This window comes from Bactrocera tryoni, chromosome 3 (genome assembly GCF_016617805.1).
Source record: "Bactrocera tryoni isolate S06 chromosome 3, CSIRO_BtryS06_freeze2, whole genome shotgun sequence".
Taxonomy (NCBI): domain Eukaryota; kingdom Metazoa; phylum Arthropoda; class Insecta; order Diptera; family Tephritidae; genus Bactrocera; species Bactrocera tryoni.
In genome coordinates this window covers 60,843,200-60,856,458 of record NC_052501.1, presented here as the reverse complement: position 1 = coordinate 60,856,458, position 13,259 = coordinate 60,843,200, and the positions used below count along the sequence as shown (strand labels likewise).

General features: G+C 37.7%; 2 protein-coding genes across 8 annotated transcripts in view; one reads left to right on the top strand and one right to left on the bottom strand.

The window, feature by feature from the left end:
* Positions 1-11,151, top strand: part of LOC120772518 (bcl-2-related ovarian killer protein) — a 45,404-nt gene extending 34,253 nt beyond the window's left edge. For all 7 annotated transcript variants that reach the window (XM_040101173.1, XM_040101171.1, XM_040101170.1 and 4 more), the window contains 4 exons: positions 8,737-8,975; positions 9,044-9,190; positions 9,250-9,558; positions 10,850-11,151. In XM_040101173.1, coding sequence (XP_039957107.1) covers positions 8,745-8,975; positions 9,044-9,190; positions 9,250-9,558; positions 10,850-11,014 — 852 coding nt within the window. In that variant the 5' untranslated portion in view covers positions 8,737-8,744 and the 3' untranslated portion in view covers positions 11,015-11,151. The remainder of the gene's footprint in view (positions 1-8,736; positions 8,976-9,043; positions 9,191-9,249; positions 9,559-10,849) is intronic.
* Positions 184-3,100, bottom strand: LOC120772517. The gene is made up of 4 exons (XM_040101165.1): positions 2,706-3,100; positions 1,073-1,732; positions 844-1,016; positions 184-785 (listed from the first exon to the last, which is right to left on the bottom strand). The coding sequence occupies exons 1-4, from the start codon at positions 3,098-3,100 to the stop codon at positions 184-186; spliced, it is 1,830 nt and encodes a 609-aa protein (XP_039957099.1).
* Positions 11,152-13,259: the final 2,108 nt, after the last annotated feature.

Sequence of the window (13,259 nt, the reverse complement as noted above, 5' to 3'; positions counted from 1 at the left end):
AGTTTGTAGAAATATTTATAACTATTTGCATTATATTAAAAAAAGATCTTAGTTTAAAAATTATAAAATTCAGAAAACGATTGTTATGATAAATTAATATAGTTAACTATTTTAGGTATTAGCTCTCAACTATGAAATAAAATACTTGTTTTGTTTAATCTGTTCCTCCATTTAGTAAAAACATCATTTTGATAGTTTCACTGCCGCAAAAATACCCAGTCCAGTGAGTGCCAAAACGAAGCCTACAGCAGAAATTATTTTCAATGAATTCATCTCCACTAGCATACCTTTACTTTCACTTTCCCTTACAGAACTAGATACATGCTCTCTTCCTAGTTTCACGTCTGAGCTTTGACTCGCATCGTTTGGTGAATCTATAAGCTCCTCGGCCTCGTCATTTGACATCATAACTCTAAAAGCAATGCGAGATATTTCCGATACTTCGTTGCCATTAGCAGCTTCCACTGTATGGCGTTTACGGCGCCACATATTGGTTACGACGCTGCAATTGCTAGCGTCCACATGGCAATCACGCTCTTCCAAACAACCGGTAATGCGCATGGATAAAACGAGCTCATCGCCGCTGCGCATGCCTTGGAACATAACTGCCTTGAAATTCAAACGATGACCGAGCGGTGGATCGTAACTTGGCGGTTGTGTGCAAACGCTTTGCATGGATGGATTGATGCAACCTCGTGTTGTGACGAGAGCAACGTTGTTGAGCAGCTCACCGGTTGGGGAGATGCGTTGCACATGCACATCCGTTAATTTAGTGTAATTCCAACCTGTGGGGTGTTGAGAATTGTATTGAGTAATATTTTAGGTATTAAATCTCTCGATTACCATCGCCAGCAATAACGTGCGCCCGTAACAGCAACTCCTCACCCAGCAGCACAGCGCTGTGTGTGTCCAAGTGGCGTGTGAAACCTTTAGCGGTACGTCGAAACAGTTCTACATGCGTACGAAAGGGTAACTGGGTGCCGCCGTGCGCATAGGTGCCCAGACTACGCGCTTGCCTGCAATATTAATGGCGTTCTATGAAATTTTCTTTTAACTCAACACCGCTACTTACAACTCATTGGAGACGCTCACTTTAAGCGCATGCGTCTTAACCGCCACACGCTCCTGCGTCTTGCAGTGCAGTGTCAGTATGCCATCCGCACTTGTACGCACACCGCGTATGGTGGGAAAGCGCAGACGCAAACATAAATCATTGCCACAAGCATGTACGCCGCACTTTTCAAAATCCTCCGCCGCAATGTCGGTCACAACGTAACTGCGCGACAATTTCAACTCACAACTCTTATCAGTCGAATCGTTGTCGACTGTCGGCGCTGCGCCTATAAAACTATCCACTTTGAGCACAGCGCGAAAGTAACCGCCATTGTGTTGCATGCAACGCATTTCGTGTACACTCAGACGTAGAGTGTTGGGAGTGACAGCGGCATTGAGCGCGCCGTCATCCGGCGGCAAGTAGGCGGGTGCAGGCGTAGATACTGGCGTATGTGTGGGTAGCTGAAATGGCGGACCCGCAGGCACATTATAGTCATAACCCGGTACGGCTGGTTGAAGCGCAACGGGATCATTAATGGCTGGTGCTTGCGCAGAGGGAAGAATATCAGGCGGATCAATCACCACAATAGGGTCCGGACGCATAGTTGTAGTGCTGGTGGTTGTAGTAGTCGTGGTCGGAATGAAAATGGATGTGGGACGTGGGTAGAAGTAGCCGGGGCTAAAGAAATTTGAAACATAAGAAGTTTATTAAATATACATAAGTTGGTTGTTCAATTTGATTAACATTACCAAGGTACACATTGCTTGGTACAATTTCTGCTCCTGGAGCTTAAATGACCGGTAGTAAAAATGATTTTAACTTTTTTAGTGTTAAAGACAGTTAAGCATGTATAGTTATAGAAAAGGATTGTGGAATTAAGGCGTTTGTGAAATGATTTCTTGTTATATATGTATGTATGTATTTCAGTTATATTTTTTGACCTTTAGGACTTTAATAGACGTCGAAAAATACAGTTAAGAGAGAAACCCACTAAAACGTCCTTAAAATGCAGTTAATCGATACAGCCGACATCCCAAAAATTTCATAGGTGCTTATTGGACATATCATCCACAAAAAGCTTATGTTATATGATGATTGTTATATAATTTATGTCCCATCTTTGGTGGATTATTGGACTAGCTTATCATTCTATTTCTGATGATGGAAACGGATCCCGAACGGTTGATAGTTCAGTCTTAGTTGAACTGACTCACCGGGTGACGACTTCGATCTCACGACCTTTTTGTGGGATAGTCCCGACCATTGAAACTGATTTTCTTTTACCGATATAAGCGAAATTAATTTTGTTAATATAAGACTGATTGATGAAGTGGATACAAATATTTCGTGTTGCGAATAAAGATTTATATAGAGCTATTACTAGAAGACCTAGAAGACTTAAGTAAACTTTCTGTTTAACAATTAACATCTCATACTATATTTTTCATAGTTTAATTTGTTTCTGTAACAATCAAACTGATTGAGTTCGGCTGTAGCTATCGTAGGCAGGATCAAAACTGATTCAATCAATGTGAAAAGGTCTGTAAAATTTTAGTTATCAATGCCTACTCTCGCTTTTTTCGATAATCACGTCTCTTAAACACTTCAAATATTTTCAAGTCTAGTTTCTTAAAACTGCGAACTCACTTACCCAAAACTAGGCGGTCGCTTCGATGCCTCAAAGTTTGGACGATCTTCTTCCGGTGATAAGTATTGATTTTGCAACGGAATAAAATTAATTCTGCCACCACTCTTGGCGCCACGGTTCTCTACAATCTCGGGCAGCGTTAACTCAGTAGTGGAGGACGGTCGCACTGGCGCGACAGGTGAATGTGTTGACTGTGGCAGTGAAGCTGGAGCGGACGTAGGAAATGCGTCGCCCAATTGTGAGGGCGGCAGCGCTGGTGGTACTGGATATAAACTAGGCACGGCGGGTTGTTGCTGCGGATAGTAGTCATAGTTGTCTGCGAAGAAATGTGAAATGTTCGCTTCGACGAGGACACAAAAGAAAAGCGCAAGCGCGATATGACTAAGCTTGGAAGTCATTTCGGTATTTTGACTTCTGGTAAACTAATGACCTTTTCACGCCAGCGCTGGTTTTTATACACAAATCGAAATTCCAAATGAACGTTATTTCCAAACCACGATTTTTGTTTTGATTTTGCATATTGTCAACAACTCTTTTTGTCGCATGTAAAAATTTACTTTCATTTACGATTTACGCATTAGTCGCATAATTGAGAATGAAACAGCGGTAAATGCAGTAGGTGTGTTGTGTGTGCGCTGAACGCACGTTTTTCGTGTTACACGGCGTATGCGCATCTTTTCTGAAAAAGCTTCGTTTTCATAAGAGTTCACCGCATTTTATTGCGCTTTCTTTCGACACGATTTTTCTTGCCCGACAGTAGCAAATGTTTGGAGTGCCGTTAATTGTTGAGAGAGGTTAGTTGACGTTTATTTCAATTTCTCATTCGATTAGTAGTCGCTTCTTGGAGAATAAAGTAGAAAACAATGAACACACGAAAAACTATCGATTTGCTGTAATTTTTTTGTTGTTTCCAACATATTGAACATTGTTGGGAGTAAAATTGGATTGAGTTTTTGTTAAAGAGACGAGACAAGTGTATTACATCTAAGGAGCGTGTGACATTTAAAGGGTGTTTGTTAGACATGTGGGTTTCAAGAAGAAGTAAAACACATCTAATTTAATGTAGTTGTGAAGAATTTAACTTTATTATGAAGATAATAGTTTGGCTATATGTTTTAAAAATGTTGTAGCACCGTCTTGTTGGAACCAAACGTAGTCAACATCAACACTCTCAAATTCAGGTAGGTCAATAATGATGGCTCAATAACGTTCGCCACTGTAACATTATTACCGACCTCTGAATGTGACGGCTTCTTAATAACGGCTTTTGGATTATCATCCAAAAACGAAAATTTTGTTTATTAACATTCCCATTCAACCAAAAGTTTGCTTCATCGCTAAACTAAATGCTTTTGTGAAACTCGGCATCGGTGGCTATCTCATTTAGACCCATTCACCCAACGAACGTCGCGCTTGATGGTCTTTCGACGTCAATTCTTGCACGAGTTGGATTTTGAAATGTAATTCTGACGAATGAACTCATTCGGGTCTTCTTCGAAACTAAATATACTCTACTCCACAACTGCAATAGCGTCTTTGGTGGGCAATGTACGGTGTCTATGAGCATGCTCACTTTTTTACTACATAGATTAAACGTGTTGCGAAACCGATATAGTAAGTATGTTTGCTCGAACCGGCTGCTAGTCAATTATGTCGACCGAACACTGGATAATACTAAATCTTTATTTTGGTAATATATTTGCACAATTTATAAACAGAGTTTCCGAGTAAGTTTGTTCATCATGAAATGGCAAAGCAAACTAAGCATAGAAAAAATCAAGTAACGACCGTAAAGATGACCAATTTCAAAAAAATTGTTGCCTCAATGAAAACCACACGTCTAAAAAAAACATTCGATAGTTATACCCATAAGTTCTGAAATTTCACGAGCTGTAATAAAAGTTGATTTTAACTCCAATTAGAAATGTAATCCAAATCAAAATTTAAAAGTACTTTAATTAAGGTGTTTATATGCTAAGCTATAGAACACTTCAGGAATGTTTTGAATTTAAATTTCAGAATTTTGATATATTCTTTTTTACGAAAAGATCTATTTCAGAAATTAATTAGTTTCTCTAACTCAATGACAAGTAGTACCGTTACGAAAAATGATATTAATAGAGAATGCAAGAGTTTCTTTCTAATATTTTTATTATCAGAAAAGTTCTTAGTATTGAGAATATATATTCGGTTTAAATTTTTCAGAAAATATGCTTTCGTGAAAAGGCTCATTGGATTTGATTGTAAATATATTAGTATTTCTACACTGCTTTTTTCGAAATATTGGTAAAGCTATTTCTTATGACGGTATCTTATCAATTTTATATTACTTTTTAAAGCACTTCGTGCGGTATATATCTTTCATATATATATTTCAGCACGAATGAGACTTCAACTAGTCAATGGTCCCTGAATGGCTGCCGTCTATTCTGCTCTTCAAAGAGCCTCACAAAACGATTTCAGGATGAGTAGAATCTATAAATTTACATGAACAGACAATGTCAATGTTTTGCTGTGTTTAAAAACAAAATGCCGACGGTAGTTTTGGAACAAAGTACAGCCTAAAAAAACATTGTTTGAGCATTTAATAGTACCTTCTGGATGTCGAAGGGTTTTTTCTGCAAATAAGTATTGGGGGTTGTAACCAGTTATTATCTAATTAGCATTCATGTGATGATGCAAAAACTTTGTTGGATTCCAATGTAGATGATATTTAAAATAATTCCGGCACTTTTATATAACTTTCGCAAGATTAAGGTTGAAATACACGCATCCCATACCTGCAATCAACCGGGCGAACAAGCTAGAAGCGAAATTGGTCGCCTCAAAGCTTTGTCATTGTACCACCTTTAGGAGGTTCTTTAATAACCAATCCGGCCCTACCTACTCACTAAACTATTGTAATTCATCACTTTGCTTCTTATGTGATTCAAGAAAAATATATTTGAGTTGACATATAGGTATATATGTATGTAGTTACATATATATTCGGCTTTATTTCTTTCAATCCTGAAGATATTTAATTAACAAAGTAAAAACTTAGAAGATGCTTGCACGAATTCGCTTATACAAATTGGCGAGTATTTGAGAGATTTACGAATTTTCATGATTTAACTTGTCACTGCAGCATACCAAACAAATCACTGTTGCGTTGACATCTCGTTTACAGTGACAACTACACATTAATGACAGCTCTCTTATGAACTAGCAGCACAGTGCGCTGTTTAAGGCTAAAGTGGCTGGAAGCGATGCTCCTCGGAGGTTGAAAAAGAGCAAGCGCGTTACTAAATTGGTATGTTGCACGCACACATACACACATACAAATGTAGATGTGCAACTATAATCGCCAATAGTAGGCACCAATAATGCTTTAGTCATGTCATCATTATAGTTTTCATAGATACTGTTGCATGCCACCAGCTGTGCCGCACGCGCACCACAACAACCGGCCAACATTCATTTGTTGTCCATTTTCGTCTTTACCAATCAATGCACGATAAATCCTCGAATTGCGTCACCATAAATGGGCGCCACAGCGACTTGTACATCTCAGGCATCCGGTAAGGGTATGCGCTATGCATTTCAATCACAACAACAATGGTAATCGGCAAACAGCATTTAATGATATTTGTTTTGTACATTCATTAGTTGTATTTATGATTATTTTACATTAGTTTCATAATTTCGCAATGTATCATTTTTAATGACATCACCTTCTATCCTCTTGTCAAGTGTGCTCAACAAGAAAGCAACTTGTCTTTCGGATTTCTTTTGCGGCACTTGTCGTCTGACATTTGTACGTGTGTTTGCGTTTTTTTAGCGTCTAACGTATGTCAATGTAATAATGTCATTACGACAACAAGTATGTACGAGGGTGGTGCAATAAGTATTGAATTATAATTAGCCCACAAATAATGGGTACTTTCACGTGGTTAGAATTGACCATTGACGTTTTCTGGAGATCTGCAAAAGAGGCGGAGGTTTGAGCTGGTGTGATGTGATTATGGAAGAGTACTTTTTTATTCTGCAAATGAGGTATAGTGCCTTTGCCCAAGTAGTCGATGTAGATTATACCTTGTGAGTCCCAAAAAAACTGGTTCCATCAACTTTTCGACCGACAGGACAATCTTACCTTCTTCGAAACAAGTTCGTTGGGTGAAGTCCACTGTTTCGTTGTGTGAAGTTCACTGTTTCGGTTGTTCCTTGTTTCAGCGACAATTACGCAACGACGGGAAATGTTTCAGATTACAAGTAAACATCGTCAAACACTAATGTGATATGGTGTCACGTTTTAACATGTTTTCTGAAGTGTAGAACGTGGAACGCGGCACTCAATGCGCTAAAGGCTTTGCTATGTCCAATATTTTATGTTAAATGTTTTGAGATATATAAATTACTGTCTTAGCTTCCGCACGCACCTTCGATCAGTGGTCTGCCAATACCAGGCAGTCGATTTTTGTCGTATCACCGATATAGCTTATTCCCATTTTTATAAAGTCCCCGAACAACACGCTCGACAAAATTAGGAGCTCTCTAGGAGAATGTACTACACAATAAGAAAATAAGCACTTATCGGAACGCCTTTGTAAGTTTATAAAAAATAAAAATAAAAATCAATCAATTAAAAGGATACATTGAAACAGCTATGAAGCAAAAAAATGTACAACTTGTAAACTGCGATATTATTTATTCGTATGCTAGCTACTCATTAGTGATCTGATAATTTTATATAGCTATACATTCTTCTCCTTTAGAACATTTCTGTGAGGCTACGTTAAGTCAATGATCTGTAGTTGGTAGCCATTTGTGACTATGAGTAACTGTTTGGAAATCAACAAACAACGGGTTGACGAAATTGCAAAATATCAGCATCTTATGGAAAAAGGAACAAATTTGATCAATAGCATAGTTAGACGCCTTCCGAAATTCTATTCAAACTTAAAATATGGATCATTATATGCAAATCCGAGGTTTTTTAATTTTGGTATTTTTAATTGTGCGTTTTTTAATCTAAAACTTATTCAAATTTGTGGTACTACTGTATAAAATGCTAATACTACTATATACACACATGGCTAAGCCTTTGAAGATTAAAAGAAAGTTTGTGGGAACCTACTATACTCACTTGAATTGCCGGTACTAAGTATATGTACCTTAGAGTGATTCAAAAAAATTTTTTTTTTTCGTTTGGTACTCGGAAAAATAGGTTCCTAGACACCTCTAAGAAAGCCTCTCCAAACATGAATTTTTAATTGTAACGGGAAGGTCCTCCTACATACAGTTTTCTATTTTTTCTTATTATCAGATAGAAAAATTTATATCTCGCTTCAACTACTTAAAAAAATATTTTGTTCCTTAGATTTTGTAGGAAATTGAATGCTCTACAAAAAAGGTCTATTATGATTTTTTCGTAAACCCAAACGTTTAAAAGATATTAACAGTTAAAGTTTGATTATTTTTGGGAAAATTTTTAATTTCTTATGAATTTTATAACTCAATGAAAAAAAATATTATGAATGATGAAACTCACAGTTTTGTAGGAAATTTACTGCTCTATAAAAATGGTCTCATATGATTTTTCGATTAAGTTAAGCGTTTACGAGATATTCATCGTCAAACATCAATGCATATTAAGGTGGATCAAAAAAAAATTTTTTTTTTTGTTTGGTACTCTGAAAAATAGGTTCCTAGACACCTCTAAGAAAGCCTCTTCAAAACCCTAAGCCAAAAATATTTTTTGTTCATATTTAGAGAGGCTTTCTTAGAGGTGTCTAGGAACCTATTTTTCCGAGTACCAAACGAAAAAAAAAAATTTTTTTGAATCACTCTACATTGTATCTGTTAAAATTGTTGGGTTAGCGCGATTAGGGTTAAAAAACATAAAGGCGATTAAATTAAAAATAATACATTTCTCACAAAACTATCAATAACTCAGAGGTCGAAAAAACAAATCCTGAAAAATACTCATTTTTCAACTCAATTTAAAAATAAGCCCTTTAAAATTTATTTAAAAATTGGCATTTTTTCTTTGCAGTATAAAACATGAACAATGATAACTTTGGCTTTCCCTCGCATGGCGAACGGCTGCTGCAGGCGCAGAATCGACGTAAATTTAGTTTTCCTGCAACGTTAAGCTCTACCTCTTTATTGGAGGTGAATCAGAATATAACACGTCGACGCCTGAGCAATGTGAGCGATGTTGTCACAAGAAAATTGTCCTACACGATCGGCTGGAAGGCAACGCAAATACCCACACAGGATATCATATCACAAGTATGTGTATTAAACCACATAGTCTCGTAAAAGTTTCCACTAAAAATAAAGTTTCAAAATCCAAATAGGGACGATGCATATGCGGTCAGTACATACGAAGACGCCTGCGTCGTTCTGGGTTGTTCAATAAAAAGTTGGGCTTTCAACGCATACGTAGTGTACTCGGCACTCCTTCGATGGAGATAGTGCGAGAGGTATTCCCAGCTGTGATGGTGGTAAGTGGATTCTATTGACATACTTTGCCTATATACTCCTCACATGTTTCCTTTGATAGCTCGGTGACGAGTTAGAGCGCATGCACCCGCGTATCTACACTGGTGTTGCAAGGCAAATTTGTCGTGCACCAAGCGGCGAATTTCATTCAGCCGAAACGATTACATTACTGTTAGGTGCCGTAGGTCGTGATCTGTTTCGTTCTGAAATCACATGGAGTAAAGTTATATCCCTATTTGCAATTGCCGGTGGACTTTCCGTAGATTTCGTGCGTCAAGGTCATCCCGAATATGTACCCAAATTGGTTGATGGTGTGTCGGAGGTGATTGAAGATGAATTAGTGTCGTGGATCAATGAAAATGGCGGTTGGGTAAGTGCTTCATAATATTTAACACAACTACCGTTTAAATTCTTCAAGATAGCTTCAAATAGGAGTTTTACCTGGTTATTTTAAACTAAAAGTCGATTAGAACCGTTTACCTGTTTGTTTCACAAATACTTGAGGAATATTTAATGAGTTAAAATCGGATTTAATAAATTTAGTCCATTGCGCATCTGTCCTCCTGCCTATATGTATATGCGATCTATCACGTTTTTAGATATGGTCTGAAATTTCGCACACGTTATTTCTCCCCTATATCTCGTTTTGTATAAGTTTGAATGGGTTGACCGTTCTGAAGCGGGCCGGCTTTGAAGAGAAATTATGGTCAACGCCACTCCATTCACATCAGCGCGGTTGGCAGAAGATCCCTATGAATATATGTATGTCTTTGGCGAATGACTCTGCTGCAGGGATAATGGGATGCCCAACTTATTCCAGCGTGAGAGCGCCTCAAAATAAGCGTTTTTTATAACATTTTCCATTGTGGCCACATCGAACAAAATAAGAATTTTTGGGCATTTAAATTAAAACGCCCAACGTTTATTACGATTGCAAATTATTATATATTGGACTTTTAATATATGGCGAAACCACTTAAATCTTTTTTATGATTTTATGATATATTAAAACAACTGACTTTCGATCTTTCAATACTTAATAAGGTGAATTAAGCCTGTTAGTTGTCAATTAATGAATGTTTTTAATCATTTGTAATAGAAAATGATTTCTATTATGCATCAAATTACAAAACGTTTCATGAAATATATTTAAATTTCGCATTTTCTTTGATTTTCATTGTTTTAAATTTTTAATAGCGATCTTGAACAGCGGCAACAAATTCCTCCGTTTACATATTTTTTTGGTAAGATTTCGATCTGGCCATCGCTCGTTTCCAATTGCTAAACGTCAAAACCTCCCCAATGCAGTCAACTGTCAAAATTTAGGTGGTTTTGACGTTTAGCAATTGTTCTCTCACTTCCAGTGAGAGAGGAGTTCCCATTATTCCTGCTCTGCTGTGTGATTCCCAGTTTTTCACCAATACGGACGTGAATTTCAATGAGAGTTTCATAACAAAATTGTCTTTAAAATAGTAAGAAGTTTTTAAACAAAAGACAATATAAGTAATTTAATGCAAATATAATGATTTTTTAATAAAGGTTTAATCGGTCATATATAGATCGCCATCTTCTACCCATCAATATTCAATGAAACATTATGCTACTTATATTTATCCAACACTAATGCTTTCAATAATTTCTTTCTTTTCTTCCATTTGCAGCTTGGCCTCAACACACACGTATTGCCGGTGACAAGTAATTTTAGCCCATTGGAATGGACGACCATCATTATCGGCTGCATTTTCGGTTTATTTGTCTTATATATGCTGTTAAGATTTATATTTTTCTATATAGTACCAAAAGTGTATCATCGCCTGACATCATAGCTCAGTTATATGTAGCTACGTAATTTCCTATTTTTATGTACGAGTTTGTGCCCATACTTCACTAATTTAGTTTTAATTGTACAAAAATATTAGATAATATTGTTTTAGCAAGAGATAAATAAATTTAATTATTTGGTTTTGTAAACACTATTTTTTATGGCATAAAATGTTGTCAAATGACATATGTATATATATTTTAAATTAATTATACCGTGAACAGGGTATATAAAGTTTGCCACGAAGTTGGTAACACCCAGAAGGAAGCGTCGAAGACCCTATGAAGTATATATATAAATGATCAGTATGTTGAGCTGAGTCGATTTAGAAATGTCTGTCTGTCCGTCTGTCCATCTATCTGTCTATATATGTATATAGGAACTAGTCCCTCAGTTTTTAAGATATCGTTTTGAAATTTTGTAAAGTCATTTTCTCTTCAAGAAGGTGCTCATTTGTCGAAAATGCCGATATCGGACCACTATAATATATAGCTGTCATACAAACTGAACGATCGGAATCAAGTTATTGTATGGAAAGCATTCACATTTGACAATGTGTCTTCACAAAAGGTCATTTTCTAAGATAATAATGTAATATACGAAGAAATTGTTCAGATCGGCTTACTATAGCATATAGCTGCTGTACATACTGAACGATCGGAATCTAGTATGGAAACTTTTGCATTTGAAAAGATATATTCACGAAATTTGGTATAGATTATTTTCTAATGCAACAATATAATCTCCGAAAAATTGTTCAGATCCGATTACTATAGCATCTAGCTTCCATACAAATTGGACACATAGTTACTAAAAGAAATGCACCTGTGAAGGGTATATTAGGTTCGGTGCAGCCGAAGTTAACGTTTTTATTGTTTTTTTTTTGTTTTTGGTGTGATATTTTTAATAATGGTTCTGGGCATGGAATACACTAAATTCTTACAGACAACAGCCATGCGTCCTTCACTAGCCTCCAAAGATCCTCTTTATTGGATGGATTTTAGCCTTTTGGAGCCACTCGAAACTCTCACCAGAAATTTTATATTGAATCAAGGTTTGGCGATTGCGAAGACCAACTCAAAACTTCGATACCATTTTACCTGAACAATTCCTTTTCTGCTTCGATATGTGTTTCTTATCTTGTTGAAACACCCAAGGAAGGGGCATATTTAACACTGTGTATGATAACACGGTTTAACTTAAAATTCTGGTATATTTAATTGCGTAAGGCACCCATTGTATTGGCAGCTTACCAGCTGGCCAATCTGCACGATCTTCGCAAATTTTAATTGCCTTTTTACACTTACTTCGGCCTGTAATAGAAACTTCCGGACAATTTTAGCTTTTAACTAGTTTTTGGAGGATGGGGTCATGTGTAGAAGTTCACGCAAGTGAGGAAAGTTCTCTGATCGCCATTAACTTGGGAGTGGCCAGAAACGATTCTTTTACATATGACTCAAGCAGCTCACGACTTCCGGTCTTTGACCAAGTATCCTCTGGGTAGCCTAAGAACATCCGTTCGAAGGTGAGCTAAAGTGAGAAGGCGAAACATCCCCTACATAGGGTTGTGCGCTGGGCTTGGGACCCGCCACGTAAAAAGCCTACCCCAATGAAAAAGTTGAAACAGCCTCGGATGAGAGACCCCCCTTTTGATGACGACCATGGCAAACGGAATAAGGACTACGATTTGAGGGCATGCACCTGGAATGTCCGGACCCTTAATTGGGAAGGTGCCGCTGCCCAGCTGGTTGATGTCCTCGCAAAAATAAAGGCTGACATCACCGTCGTCCAAGAAATGCGATGGACGGGACAAGGACAGAGACGAGCAGGTCCTTGTGACATTTACTACAGTGGCCATATAAAGGAGCGCAAGTTTGGTGTGGGATTCGTGGTGGGAGAGAGACTCCGTCGCCGAGTACTATCATTCACTCCGGTGAATGAACGTCTAGCCACAATCCGCATCAAAGCGAGGTTCTTCAACATATCGCTGATCTGCGCCCACGCTCCGACGGATGAGAAGGACGATGTGACCAAAGATGCCTTTTATGAGTGCTTGGAACGCACTTATGAGAGATGCCCCCGCCACGATGTCAAAATCGTGATTGGCGACTTTAACGCCAGGGTGGGCAAAGAAGGTATCTTTGGCACTACGGCCGGTAAATTCAGCCTCCACGAGGAAACATCCCCAAATGGGTTGAGGCTGATCGACCTCGCCGGGGCCCGAAATATGGTTATCTGTAGTACTAGAT

Excerpts from the sequence above, each read along its gene's own strand:
- LOC120772517 (XM_040101165.1), bottom strand. The coding sequence starts at position 3,100 with ATGACTTCCAAGCTTAGTCATATCGCGCTTGCGCTTTTCTTTTGTGTC. Across the intron at positions 1,733-2,705 it reads AAGCGACCGCCTAGTTTTGG|CCCCGGCTACTTCTACCCAC; the intron begins GTAAGTGAGTTC and ends AAATTTCTTTAG. Across the intron at positions 786-843 it reads GCACGTTATTGCTGGCGATG|GTTGGAATTACACTAAATTA; the intron begins GTAATCGAGAGA and ends AACACCCCACAG.